At 48.7% G+C, this 14,072-nt stretch overlaps 1 protein-coding gene across 2 annotated transcripts in view; it reads right to left on the bottom strand.

Annotated features, from left to right (window-relative positions):
- Positions 1-564: 564 nt before the first annotated feature.
- KDM5B (lysine demethylase 5B) overlaps positions 565-14,072 on the bottom strand; it is a 55,202-nt gene continuing 41,694 nt past the window's right edge. For both annotated transcript variants that reach the window (XM_014872854.2, XM_014872853.2), the window contains exons 19-27: positions 12,742-13,097; positions 11,529-11,667; positions 9,614-9,793; positions 8,602-8,760; positions 6,376-6,861; positions 4,417-4,528; positions 2,943-3,097; positions 1,967-2,296; positions 565-1,436 (exon numbers count right to left, since the gene is read on the bottom strand). In XM_014872854.2, the coding sequence (XP_014728340.1) occupies positions 1,299-1,436; positions 1,967-2,296; positions 2,943-3,097; positions 4,417-4,528; positions 6,376-6,861; positions 8,602-8,760; positions 9,614-9,793; positions 11,529-11,667; positions 12,742-13,097 (2,055 nt within the window). In that variant the 3' untranslated portion in view covers positions 565-1,298. The remainder of the gene's footprint in view (positions 1,437-1,966; positions 2,297-2,942; positions 3,098-4,416; positions 4,529-6,375; positions 6,862-8,601; positions 8,761-9,613; positions 9,794-11,528; positions 11,668-12,741; positions 13,098-14,072) is intronic.

The following is a 14,072-nucleotide window of genomic DNA, read 5'->3' on the forward strand; positions in this document are numbered from 1 at the left end:
TCCTCTGGGAGTACCGTGGTGCCACACCTGCAGTGCCACAGCTACAGGCCCTGAACAGCCTTTGGGAGAGCCAGGAATCTCCTTATTCCCCAGGCTTCTGGGCTAAATGCAGGTGGAAGCAGCTGAAGGGAGTCCACCTAGAGCTTGCTGTGGCCACCAGGTTGGGCTGTGCAGAGCCAGCTCCCTGTGGGCCACAGAGAAGGTTACTGTGGCCACCAGCAGTGAGGGAAGGTCTCTCCTTTGTTGCAGCTGGGCAGGGCTGACAGCAGAAGCTGCCCCACACCTTTGCCTCCTGTGTGAACCCACCATTCCTGCTCCTGCCAAGTCCCAAATTGTACCTTCAGTTCTTCATGCACTCGACCTGCAAATAATTTCAGCTTTGGAAAAGCTTTTTTTTTTCTTTCTGGGGTAACATTTTGACCTTCCTCCTCCCTCCAAACCTGAACAGACAAGAACCACCACAGCTCCTGCATTGCTTCTTTGGAAGGTGATTATTTGTTGGCTAAGAGAACCCAACGATGCAGTGTGGATTCAGAGGGAAATAAAACTGCATTTCAAACTCTCTAAAAACACCAACATTTAATTTTATAACATAACCAGGGGTTTATTCCACAATATAAACTGCAACATTTGATACAAGCTACCCAAAAAAGGAGAAAGCCAAAATACAGCTGTGGCAATTACTTTACAGATTTTTTTTTTCCTGTCTTCTACATCACAGGGCCCTCAGTGACACTAGGATCTAACATTTGCTGTCTGTACATCAACCAATGCTAGAAGCAACACGCTGTTCAGTTGTCATTCCAGTCACTGAAACCAGACATAGAAGTTATTGCTCAGATAAATAAACCTAGTCTACGAAAAACAAAGTGGAAAAAAACTAAAGTCTCCAAAGAGTTAACAGAGTAAACAGGGATTTCCTCAAAAGAGGATTATTGGAAAATTCATGGTGCAGGGTTTTTTTTTTTTGTTTGTTTGTTTTTGCACCCAAACCAAGCTGAATTAAATATGCCGGTAAATCCCAGAGGTAACTGAATGCTGTACAACAAAGGTGCATGTGTCAAATGCCTTCCCAATCGGTGGAAACCCCTGCAAACAGTCAGCATCTCAAACCTCAACAACCACAAACAGATCAAGGGAAAATACAAAAGTGTCAAAAATTGTTTTGAGTTCTGGAAAATGATCCCATAAGGATAGAAGTAGCACCATTTGCAATCTGGTTCTTAAACCAGCCCCTGTGGCTTAACTGGAAAACTGGGAACCTTCTTTACTCGAGTCCTGAAGGGTTTATGGGGGTTTTACTTCCGGTACTGGGCGTCCTTGCCGCCGCAGCTGGCACAGATGTAATCCTCCTTCTCTGCCATCTCTGGGGAGATGCCCACACACACCTGGTGGAACCACTGGTTGCAGCTGCCATCACACTGGACCCAGTCGACCTGGTGAAGAGCAGACACAGGGGTCAGAGCAGGGCCAGGCAAAGTCCCCCACACTCCTGGGTCATCCTGGGACTCCTGGTCTATTGACATGAGAAATGTCCTGTTCCACAGCTGGCTGGTGCTAGATATTCACTGTGCTCCCTGCTCTCCGGGGCTGTGGGCAGGGCACACTCTCCCTTATCTCCCCACTGCTTTCCCACCTATCCCACCTGTCCCTCCTCTCCATTTCCAGGGTGGATGGGCCTGAGTAGAGCCCCAGGCACTGCCCTCACCCACAGAGCCCATCCACACCTGTATCCCAAGAGCAGCCATGGACACAGTGTCTGCACAGCCCCACCTGTCCCTTTTCCATGGCCTGCAGAAGTTCTGATGCCACAGGGCTGCCCCAGGGAAGGGGGGACTCCCCAGGAGTCAGTCCTGCCCATCCCAGCTGCACAGACAACCACTTCCCTCATGAACAGCTTCTGTGCACTCAAAACTGCCCCAGATCCCAGCACTCAGAACACCGTGGTGGGTCTGCCCCTCCTGACCTCATCCCCCTCGGGCTGGAGGCAGTTCACAGCTGGGCAGATGGCATCCTCATCCTCAGAGTCCTCCTGCTCCGAGAACGACGACGTGTCTGAGGGCAGCAAGTGGCTGTCACTGGAACGCTGCAGCTCCAGCAGCCGCTCCCGCTCTCTCTCCAGTTTGTTACTGCACTGATCCTTTGAGTGACTCAGTTTCAGTTTCTTCTTTTTGGGTGTTCTCATCTTTTTTACTCTCGCTCTCTTCTCACCACAGAAGCTCTCTCTCTCAAAACGCCGCTTCAGTTTTCTCTCCATGTAACTCATCCCATCCTTCTTCCCTCGGCAACACTCATTCTGTGGGAAAGACATTTTGGCAAGGTTGGAAGTATGCAGCTAACATGCATTGTCCTGCTATTCCATACCCTGATTTTAGGAATAGGTTTAAGTACAAGTGTTTGACAGTGCTGCTTTTTCAGTAGAACGAGACGTGTAAGGGGAGCCAAGGACAAGGTCAGGCCCCAGAGACAGAACTCAGAGAGAAAACCATCCTCATTTCCTGCCTCTGAGCCCACAGCTTCCACAGCAGCTCCCTTGGCAAGCCCTGACATAGGACAAGAGGCAAGGCCAGGATGGGACTTGGAACAATCTGGTCTAGAGGAAGGTGTCTCTGCCCATGGGAAGAGGTGGCACAAAATGAGCTTTAAGGGTCCTTCCACCCAAACCAGTCTGGGATTCTGCAATTCTGTGAAATCAGGACAGGTGTATTTAAAGTATAGAGACTGACAATAAACATATATCTAAATTTCAAAAATGTATTAGGCCACAAATTGCATTCAATATTTTGTAACTAATTCCTTATCGACTTCTTGACTCCTTTTGCACAAGGAAGATGCATTTTCATGGAAGTGCAGCCACACACACAAACCCCTGTAAAGCCCAAGGGCTGAGGCAGAGCCCTCCCCCAGAGTGCCCCAGCTCAGTGCTGCTGTTGGACACTTGCCTTCTCACTTGTGGCTGCGCTGGGTGACCTCTGCTCAGGCTGCAGGGCAGGGCTCTGCTTTGTGAACAGGGCCTGGTACAGCTCCTGGATCTCAGGCAAAGAAACCTGCAGCAGCTGGGCTTCCATCATCAGCTCATCCAGCTCGGTGCTAATGACTAGTGGGAAAGACAAGGAGACACAGCAGGAATTCTTCAGTGCCAGCACTGACAAGAACTGCATAGATAATGAAAAATCTCTGGTAGCACAATAAAACATGGTGAAAGACTTTAGATTTGCAACTGTATGAGTTAGTTCTTATCTGCTCCCTCTTGACTGGTCGTTTTTAACAGCAGGGTTAAAAGGAAAGATAAAGGCTTGCACTGTAGCTCAGCACCCTGCCATGCTCCCATTCCCTGCTGGTTCAAGGATAAGGCATTGCCATCATTCCTGGCAAATTCTCCTGCTTTGGGGAGCTACAGGAGTAGGACAATCCCCTCACTACCCAACAAATGGGTAAGATGAACAAATTGAGTGAGATCTGTACAGGGAGCCAAGAAGGCTGAGAGGATGAGCCTGGTGACAAGGTCCTGCTCTATGGTCATCACCCACTGCTGCTACTGGCTCCAAAACTCCAAAGCTCATGCAGGGCTCTGAAACAGTCCCAGCTGGGGAGGCCAAAATCTTTGTATAAATAACAACTTATTAATACACTACAACTCAAATATGAAAAATAAACCTGGTGACACAAAGAACTGCCTTGTTTGATGTGAACTGTAACATTCCACTGAAATGGCTCTTATAACACTGGTATGGCCTGAGCTGCACACACATGAAGGTGAATCTAGACTTGTGTCCCTGCAGCATTATGCATGAAAAGAGAAGAAATGATAAATAGTTTCTGTCACAGTCATAAAATGATGCAATTCACAGCTTGTCTGTTAGTCCAACCCAGGTGCCTGAGGTGAGGATGGTCCAGAGCCTGTGCTGAGTGACCCCAGCAGAGCAGCCCCATGGGGCAGGGACAGCTCCAGTCTCTGACAGCTGAGCAGTTGTGATGCAGCAAAGCTCACATGGACTCGTGTCCTGGGCATTAAGTATCCCATGGCTTCCAGCACCACATCCCAGCTGTTCCCATCCACCTCTGACACTTCCAGTGCCCCCTCCCCCCTTTCCTTCCCCCTTCTGCAGCTCGGCTGGGACACAGCCTGGAGGAGCTGCTCTCGTGGGAAGGGGCCAGCTCTGCTGATTCCTCATCCCATTGTGCCACACCTTTTCATTACACATGGGAAATTTCTATCCTTGAGCAATGCACCCCTCTGCCAAAGCTGGACACTGAGCTCCAAAGCTGCTGAGGAGATGGAGAAACAACCACCAGTGCTATGCAGTCACAGGTCTGCTCAGCCATCTCAGGACACCCTCCCTGCCCCACCAAACATGGGAGAAGAAAAGAAAGGCACAAGGGGAAACCCCCCAAACCAAAGTGAAGATTACAAACCATGAAGTGGGATGCAGTGCTGTCCTGTAGAGAATGGAGAATGCAAATACATGGTTCTGTTATCCCAGTCATGAGGCATGGAGAATGACATTGCTCCAATTGTCTGTGACACCTAGAAAACAAAACACAGATAGTTTCACTAAACGTGGAGTTTGAAATGCAGAATAACTGTGATAGGATAAACATTTGTTTCTCTTACAGCTACTGAAATCTTGCATCTCACTGCCCTGGTCCAAAAGACTGCAGCCCTGCCCTGCCTAGGCAGGGACACACCAACAGCAAACCCTGCACCTCCTGACACTGCCAGGGGCATCTCACCAGGAACCTTCACAACATCCTCTGCCTCACTAACCTAAGTGCTTGGGCCCCTTTCAGAATATGGCTTTCCTCTATTCCCACTGCTGCTCTCAAGGGAATTTTTCAAACTCACCCACATCCCTCACGTTGGCCAGTGTCAAAGCAGCCCAACTCCAGTGGTTACTGAAGAATTCTTGTGGGGAAGTGAGTGTTGAATTAGCCCAGATGACAGGGAAAACAGAACTGGGCCAGGATAGGACAGCCATGTCCATGGTGAGACACTGGATTCACCAGAAAATCACATCAAATCCATGGAGACTGAAGTTTCAGCTCACACCTGTGCCGAGGTGTGCTGGGAGCTCAGAAGAGTCCCTGGTTCAGGCACAGTCCCTGACACAGAGGGACCTGGTCAGATGTTCTTCCACTGAACTTCCCAGGGACCTCTGATTTGGGAAATGTAGTCACAAGGATCTGGACTAGCTCAGCCAGAAACACCCTGATTTGGAACTTAAGGTCCAGATCCCTCAAAAATGGTTACACTGCTCTGGGTGGGAGGAGCCTCACAGTTCCACACTGAGCTAATGCCATCATACAAATAAAACTCACTGCTTCAATTTCTGGCTGAAACATCAACTTCTATTTCCAAAGTCTCGGCCAGTTCTTTTCAGCTGCACTAGCTAACCCAGCAAAATGATACTTTCAGACCTAAATGACCAGAAAAATTCTCTTAAATACCTAAAGATATTTTAATTCCTGTATCTTGACTTGCCTGCTTGAAAAACTTGGTCCACAAGCCATTGTCACAGCTGGGTGAATGAGAAGCAGCTGCAACACCCTGTCAGGCATGTGTGGCATGGTTTATGTTTTAACATAAATGAAAGCTAAAACAGAAACACAGTCTAACTGTAACTGGATTGGACTAAAGTGTTTCAAAATATAAAAGAAACAGAGTACATTCCATTTGGGGGTGTTTTATGTTCTTTATATAGCACAGAGCTTTGATTTCTGATATTTTTCTGCATTTGTTATCTCAGGAAAACTCTTTACCTCATTTCCTTCTTTCCATGTGCTTTTTGCTGAAAGACCTTCACTGGAAAAACCAAACTCCCTCACTACTCCACCTGAAACAGCTGCTGTGGCTAAACCCAGCAACATGAGCAAAATATTCAGCTTGGGAGGTCTAGTGGGAGTGAGGAGAGGCAGCAAAGGATGAAGACACTTTGTTGAAAATAACCTTGTCTAGAGCCAAGCTGGCAATGCACAGGACAGTTTGTGCCTCTGTCAGTAATTCTCAACACTTATACTTGTAGACTATAAAGACCAACTGAATAGTAAGAACTCTAGAAACAGTAAGTCAGCAGCTCTGTCATTAGTGGTGTCACAGCAGAACACAGGAGCTGGAAGAGGAGAGGGGAGAACAGGCTCTTTGGGAGGAATTGTTCCTGGACTCCAGCAGAAGGGAACATGAAGCTGCTGCTGGGGCACACAAACGTCCTGGCTGAGGGGCACAGCAGGACCCAGCTCCTGACAGCTGAGAAGCAGGAACAAACCCTCTGCCTTGTCAGGATTTGTAGGGAGCTACAGCAGACCCAACCCAGAGCAGTGTCACCCCCTGTCCCCACCGACCCAGTGCCAGGAAGCCCAGCCCCGGCCCAGCCTCACCTTGTTTGTCTCTGGCAGCTGGCCCGCCGAGGCTTGCCACCTGCTGTACAGTAATCCTGAGCCAACTTTGTCCTGGATGCGTTTTAGATTCCCTGAATACAACATCTGTTGTGCTCTGTGCTGCCAGTTCACAGTTCTCTCGATCATGTAGCGCAGGGCATCCCCCTCGGGCAGCCGGACGCGGATGCGCTGCAGGGACGCCAGCAGGGGCAGGATCTTCTCCAGAGGCGGCTTCTGCGAGCGGTGGCACTGCGGGCACAGCCACACGCGCGGCCCGGGCGCGGCGCCGGGCACCGGCACACAGCCCGTGTGGAAGAAGCCCCGGCAGAGCTCACACTGGATCATGGGAGCAGCCGGCTCCTTCTGGCACAGACACACCTTGAGCTCGGCGTCCTCCTCGCTCGACAGCGCCTTCCCCTCGTTGGCTGCTCGCAGGGCCCGCAGCGCCTCCATCTCCCTCAGCCGCGCCTCTCCCAGCGTGGCCATCTGCAAGGAGGCAAAGGATGGCGTCTCCAAGGGAACACTGCTTGCTACAAACAGGGTGCCCTCTGCATGTCACCCTCCAGACATGCCAGTGTCCAGGGCTTTAAACGCTGGAATGAAGCAAGGATGGGGATGTGCAGTGGGGCAGCAAAAGGTATTGGAAGAGCAGCAGTGGGGACGTGCAGTGGTGTGACTTCAATTTCCTTCCATTTTCTCGTGAGGGCCTGAGAGAAAAAGCTTAATCCTTTGTAAAAAAAAAGCTCCTAACCCCTTCTCTGTTCCAAGTTTTTGTGTTTTGTACTACAAAAACATGGTCTGCCTTCAAGCAGCTCAAATCGTGAAAAAGTGCAAGTTTGGATTGCAGACACTGCTCTGGGAAGTGTGTCTCAACAGTGACTCTGGATACTCAGAAAAGCTTCCTGGGCAGTTTTCACAAATGCAAATGTGACCTTCACTTTGTACTTGCTGCCCAGTGCTCAGGGCCATGCTCTGACCTATGAACTTGCTCTGGGGATTGTGAAAAGCAGGCGAAGTTCAGGTGTACCCTGGACGTGCTGTTTACCCTCTCTGCAGATGCTCCTATAAATTCCTGTTTTCAGGAATCTTTAGCACTAGCTCCTATAAAGACAGCAATATATTTCAGTTCCATAAAGGCTGTTCAAACCAGCTGCAACTAATTACTTCTATGCATTTTATAATGTATATAAACATACCAAGAAGGGTTTATAAATACATACAAAACGCTTATTTCTCACACCATGGCTTTCAAGCGTAATTCCTGGACTAAAATCAGCTCTGGAAAAATGAGACAGTTGTGTCCATCCTGGGCACACATGGCAGTGGGGCACAGCACATTCTGATGTGCGCACAGATACTGAGCTGGGTTGGGAGTGTAGGAAGGTTCTGGATCCCCTCGTGTATCAGAAGCAGCCTTGCCACACTGAATGACTTCCCCTTCCTGGGTTCAGCCCCCGGGAGTGCCCTGGGTCTCCTTAGCCAGGGATGCTGGAGTCACACAGGGCTGAGTGTGACCCAGCGCCCAACCTGTCCCCACAGGACAGGGACACTGCTCCAGCTCTGGGCTTCAGACAAGAGAGGCCAACACCAAAGCACTGTAAGTACAAGTTTCAAGCAGTTGCCATAGGTTAAAATTTAAATGTCCCACATTAAATTACATTCAAGCCCCACCAATGAGCCCCTACTGAGTCTCATTAGCCACAGGACATCATTACCTGGCCCAGACGGAGGCTTTGCACTAGATCTGCTGGAATGAAGCTCTTCCCCACCAGCAACTGAGTCTGCTCCACCCAGAGCAGTGTTTCAGTGACTCCATAATGCACAAGGTTTTCTTTACTTATTTAGTGTTTGTTTTAACTATAAATGGTGCTGGATTATTGTATTCTTTGAAAGGATCAGACTTGGGCAAACTCTATCCCATTTTTAATAAGGTTTAGGTATGGCAGGGGAAAACAGTTCTCCATTTTTTGTTTTTCTGTGCTTTGCTCAGCTACAGGCACTGCCTAGAAAAATGTGAGGCTGCTTAATGCACAAAGCAACACATGTTTCCACAGAAAACAATTTTGGGAAGTCCGAAGCAAACACAGAAAAGTGCAGTCCCAGAAATCCTGCAGAGCAGCACAGCAAGAAGAGGGTGGAAGCCACACTCCTGCACAGGAGGCAAACAGAAACAAGGATTCAAGGAACTCAGAAGAAATTCCAGTTAGGAAAGACGTGCCCACATACCGCGGATGCAGTGTCCTTGCTTTCGGAGAGCGCCCGCTCCAGGTCACTGAGTGTCTCCAGCTTCGTGCTTTTCTTCTTGCCACTCGGCACTGGCTCCTTCAGCTTCTTCTGCTTCCTCTTCAGACTGAGCATCCCGATGTCACACCAAGGACACAACACCTGAGGGACAGAACAGCAGTGTCCCACCTGCAGCAGTGTTACACCTGCACTGCTCCTAATGCACCTTCCTGCCTGGATGCAGCCACAGGCAACTGGTGAGAACTAGGGCTCCTGCAGTTATTCCATCAAAGATCTGAGGGATTAGGATGAGGTCATCTGGAAGGTAGGGAGAGCTGGAAAGTTGGAACTTCAATTATGTAAAATGGCCAGACCCAAACAACCCTTGTGTTTCACCCAGACTGCTGGGGGGGAGAGAGAGAGAAAACTGATATGCTGAACAGCCTCCATGGGACTGAAACTGCAAACCCTGGGAAAGAGCAGAGATTCCAGGGGCTGCCCTACATTCCTGTCTGTTCTGACAGGAGGGGGTTCAGAGGGCCTCAGTGCCAGGCAGAGTGCACATTGCTCAAGGACTGCAGATGTGACACAGCCACAGCTCCAGAGGGGCAGCAAACACAGCCCCAGCCTCGCCCTGGCATACCTGAACCTGAGGAGGATGGAGCAGGTAGGAACGTGCTCACCTGCAGCTCAGCCTGATGCACTGGAGTTAATCCAGTGCCTCAGATTTGTCAGTATTGCCATATTCATATGGAAAATGGTACACACTGGCACTGCCTGCTCTTGTTAGCCACTGATTAAGAAGAATAGAGAAAACATGGCTAAATCTTAAGCATTTTAGAAGTTTAAAACTATTATTAAAAGTATAGGTCACTAACAAAAGCTGTTATTAAAACAGTTCATGTAATCCTAAAGTAATTCTGCAAATATACTTAATATTCACTGGTCCTTCCTGGGTGCACATTGAGTCCCTGTGCATGACTGACCAGGCTGATCTCCAATCCATGCCTCTCACCTCCAGGAGGGAATACGGAGAGTTCTCACACAGGAACGTGTTTGCTGCACACTCCTTCCACGCCTGCACTTCAGCCACCAGGGCCTCCAGCCTGGGCAGGTAATCCAGGTGCACTGGGATGGATCGACCTCTCGTGACGAGCTCTGCCAGCGTGTCCAGCACGGGCACACGGCCCCCAGCCTGCCGGGTTGGAAATGGGGAGATGCTGGATGCACCCAACACACAGCACTGCCCAAGTCACAGCAGGCACTCGAGGAATTCAGGGCAGAACTTGTAAAAATGAATTTAATGCTCAGACAGCTCAGTGACCTGCACTATCAGTCCAACATTTGTGCTGCTCGTGCACTTAGTCATTGACTACCGGACAAAACTAACAACACATTTGGGGGTGGGAAGCAAGAATACACTTGCCAAATGACCCTTTAAAAAGAAAACACAACAAAACCAGAGACTGCCAACAACATAAACAGCCTCCCAATCTCACACTGCATTCACAGCAGAAAATCAAAATACTTCTGAAATAATTAAATCATACAGTTATTAACATTGAAAAAAGATCTCCAAGATCAATTTCAGCCATTAACCCAGCATTGCCAAAGCCACCACTAAACCGTCCCCAAGTGTCACATCCACTTGCTCTTTAAGTCCCTCCAGGGATGGTGACTCTACCCTGGGCAGTCTGTGCCAGGGCCTGACCACTCCTTTCAGTAAAGAAATTTTCCCAACATCCAACCTGAACCTCCCCAGGTGCAACTTGAGGCAGTTTCCTCTCATCCTGGGAGGAAACTCTGATTCCCCTGGCTCCAGCCTCCTTTCAGGTACTGTAGGGAGCCACAGCACCAGAAGACAAGTTTAACCCAAGCTGTGCCAGGCTAAGAATGAGAACCACCTCCAGTATCCCAAGCAGTCCCTTGGCACCCCACACCTCAGGCAATCCAGGTACCACACACCCAGAGGTAAAGCAGCACAAGAGGCAATGCCAAAGGTAATTTTAGAACAGTCGTTTAATGTGGGACTGGAGAACTATTCACCAAACAACCCCAACACCTCTAGCAACTTCGAAGTTCTGATGCCAAGAATTTTCCTGCAAGTCACAGTGACTGCAGGCATTTAACAAATCCTTCACAGAACTGAAGCAAAAATTCTTTGCACAGACAGAACTAGTTTTCCATATTCAGAAGGCAGAATTTCAGAGTCCAGATAGAGAAATTAGCGAATTCCAAGAAAAAAATCACTCAAGTTCTTTCAAGACAGTCCTCAAATGAAAGTTAGTATTACATGAATTTTATTCCTTCAAAATATTTAAAACCAGGAAAATCAGTTTTTAAAATAGAAGTTCAAAAGAAGTTTTTATTAAAGCCCAATTTAGGCCAGAGCCCCTAAGTTAGATTAGAGCTCACCTTATAGAAAAATAAAAAATAGGACAAATGAAAATACTTGGCAATCTATACCAAAATGTGAAATCAGGGCTATGTCCCACCCTGGTCTGATCTGGGCAGTCCCATTGACCTGGCTTGAGCACTTGCAAGGCTGAGCCAGGAGCTACTTCTGTATCATCACTCTGTATCTCAGTGTACCACAGAAAAAATGTGATTAACCGGGAGTTGTTACTGAGCAACTGAACAAAAGTGACTTTAAGGTGAAATTCCACAATGCAGTAACTTTTAACTTTAGGTTTTTGCTAATAGTTGCTTCAGAGATTTTAATGCAGGCGTGTAGTTGCAAAGATGAAGGAGCACAGATCAGAAACAGAAGCAAGAATCAGAGCAGTGAGTGCAGCTGCTCCATGGCTGAGGTAACCAGTGTCCCACACTGGGACATTGACACCAGAGCCCCATAGCATGCACGAGGTGTGGGGTGGCTCTGGTGACATGAGCAGGGTCACTGTCCCTCCCCAGCAGCCAGGCTCACGTACCTGCAGAGCCTCCACCTCCTGCAGCCAATCCTTGGCTTTCTGCACTGCATCCTTCAGTGCTGCTCCATTTGGGAGGTAGGCTGGGATCTCCTCCAGTTCCTTCACTGCTGCTGCCAGGCTGCTCAGGGACTGCCGGGGCCTGGGGGAACACAGCAGCCCAGATGTGAGATGCTGCTTACAGAGGGGGCTCTCCCACTCACCTGGGTTATTAACATCAGAGGGCCACACCAACTGATGGTGTTACTTTCAGTACTGGCTGCACCCAGCAGATCTGGGGGTCAGAAGCAGGGGAGGTTTAGAAATATCTGTTTGCTTACTCTAAACTCCTACTAGAAATATTCTCACATTTGGACTTAAGGGAGATTTACTAACTTTTGGATGACAAACATGCACCAAACCCCAGACCAGCATCAGCTGAGAGATTCTGCATTAGAAGGTTAAAAGCCTGAAACTGGCTTTTCTGTATTTCCCAGTTTGATTCTGAGGTTTTAGAAGTCTGCAAACACAACATAGCTCCCTATCGAATGTTAAACCCAAGCTTAGTCAGTAATGTGCTAAATGAAGTTGTCTTAAAACACTGTGGTTAGTAGTAGGTAAGAAATGTTCCAATACTCCAAGTCTGACAAAATCAAATAAAAGAAAGGAATCTTGAGCAAAGATACCTGGCACATAAGTCTGTACCACGTTGCTAATTTTTAAGTACATTGTGCTCTCCTGTTTTACTTTATAAATCAGAAGGTAAAAAACACAAGAAAATTTTTCTTAGTAAGATGTATTTGCTTATTTTCTTCTTCCCTGCACCAATTAATCCAGAAAAATCTCCTCCTTGTTAGTTAGGAACAGTCCTACATGGACCTCTATGGACTATGAACTTTTACCTGCTGATGGCACCTATCTGAGCTTGATCTGAACACGTGTCCTCCAGCCTGAAACTGGGGAGGGGGGAAGGTGGAAAAGAAGGAAGAGGATCTCCTGTGGCACAAGGAGAATTTACACAAGATGGTTGTGTGACACAAACACTGCAAAGCAACCCCAACACCTGAAACTGGTCCATCCCTCATCCCCCTCCTCCAGCCCAGTCCCTCCTGGCTGGCACAAGCTGAACTGTTCAAGGGAACTGAATGAACAAAGGGGAGTCCCTCCAGGAGTCGGGGCACTTCCATCTGAAACAACTCACGGAACTACAAAATGCAACACTGAGATTTAGCACTACCTGGCCTTTATCAGGTTCCTGGCTTTGTCATCCCAGTGCTCGGACACGGTGAGCAGCTCCTGCAGCTTCGCCATGGCCTTCTCCACGGCCGGGTATGGCGCGAGCCCCACGCCCGAGTCAATGAGGCGCCTCATGTCATCCAGAGTGAGCGAGCCGTGCTCGGAGCTCGCCAGCTGCACGTCCTCCAGCCAGCGCGCCTGCTCCAGCCGCGCCCGCAGCTCCGCCAGCTGCGGCAGGTCCACGTCAAAGTCAAAGCTGACATCCAGCAGCTCCTGCAGCTCCGCAGCACTGGGCATCTCTTCAGAAAGGAGCTTCTGGCTTTGCTGTTGGAAAGCTTCCACACGGTCAAGGAGATCCTGAAATACACCAATGCAATGATAAATCAGAGGAAAGTCCTCTTCCAAGTCACTTAAGCATGGAAGTGCAGGGTTAACGATGGGAGCGCAGGCTTCTGGCAAAGCCCCTGCTGCAATGCAAACAGTGCCCACGGCAAATTATCCCCAGGGCTGAAACACTGCAACAGTCTCTTCAACACACAGTGCTGCCAGCACCTCCTCACATGTAACGTGGCCACAAGCTTGGGTATCTCAGAACAAGGCAATCCCAGTCCCAGAAGTGTCGGAAAGAGCACTCGGAAGAACGGAAAGGATGTAAAGGGAAATTGAGTGTTCCCTGGGTGCTGCTGTCAGGATTCGTTTTGGAATGGTTCAAGCAGGGTGAGGATTATGAAGGCTTTGCAAAACACTGGGAAGGGCACAGAGGTTCTGGGGTTCATTTCTGCTGCACTGCTAAGGCTTTTGAATTGCAACCCACAGTCCCAGTGAGCCACAGGCATTTTACTCTCTCATGGACAACACCTTCTTTCTCTCCATGCACTCAGCAGCTCATTACCCCAGAAGGTATTTCTGGGGCTGTTTGCATTTTCCCCAGGATAAAGGACAGTCATCCAGAGCAATCCCACAGTGAAGGCTGGGATTATCCTGTATGGAACAACCTGCCCAGTACTTCCAGTACTGCCTGAAATGCTGCTCCTGCAGGAAGTTCCTCCCTCACAGCTGACACCTTGGCATTTTGCCAATGATGCTGTTTCCCAGGGTGGGCAACCTCCCCCAACATGGAATAAAATTTTAGAGATAGACTGAATTGTGAACCCATCTCCAGTAATGTTGGTCATTTATATTAACAGCCAAATTTGCACAATGACATATAATTGAGGCTTGTTGAGAATGATACAAAGCAACACTCAGACCATATGTGTTTATTATTTCCCTGTTCAGGAATGCCAGATGGAGAGGAACTGTTTGCATGTCTGGCATTTCTATATTTCTGCT

This window comes from Sturnus vulgaris, chromosome 29 (assembly GCF_052056855.1).
Source record: "Sturnus vulgaris isolate bStuVul1 chromosome 29, bStuVul1.hap1, whole genome shotgun sequence".
Taxonomy (NCBI): Eukaryota; Metazoa; Chordata; class Aves; order Passeriformes; family Sturnidae; genus Sturnus; species Sturnus vulgaris.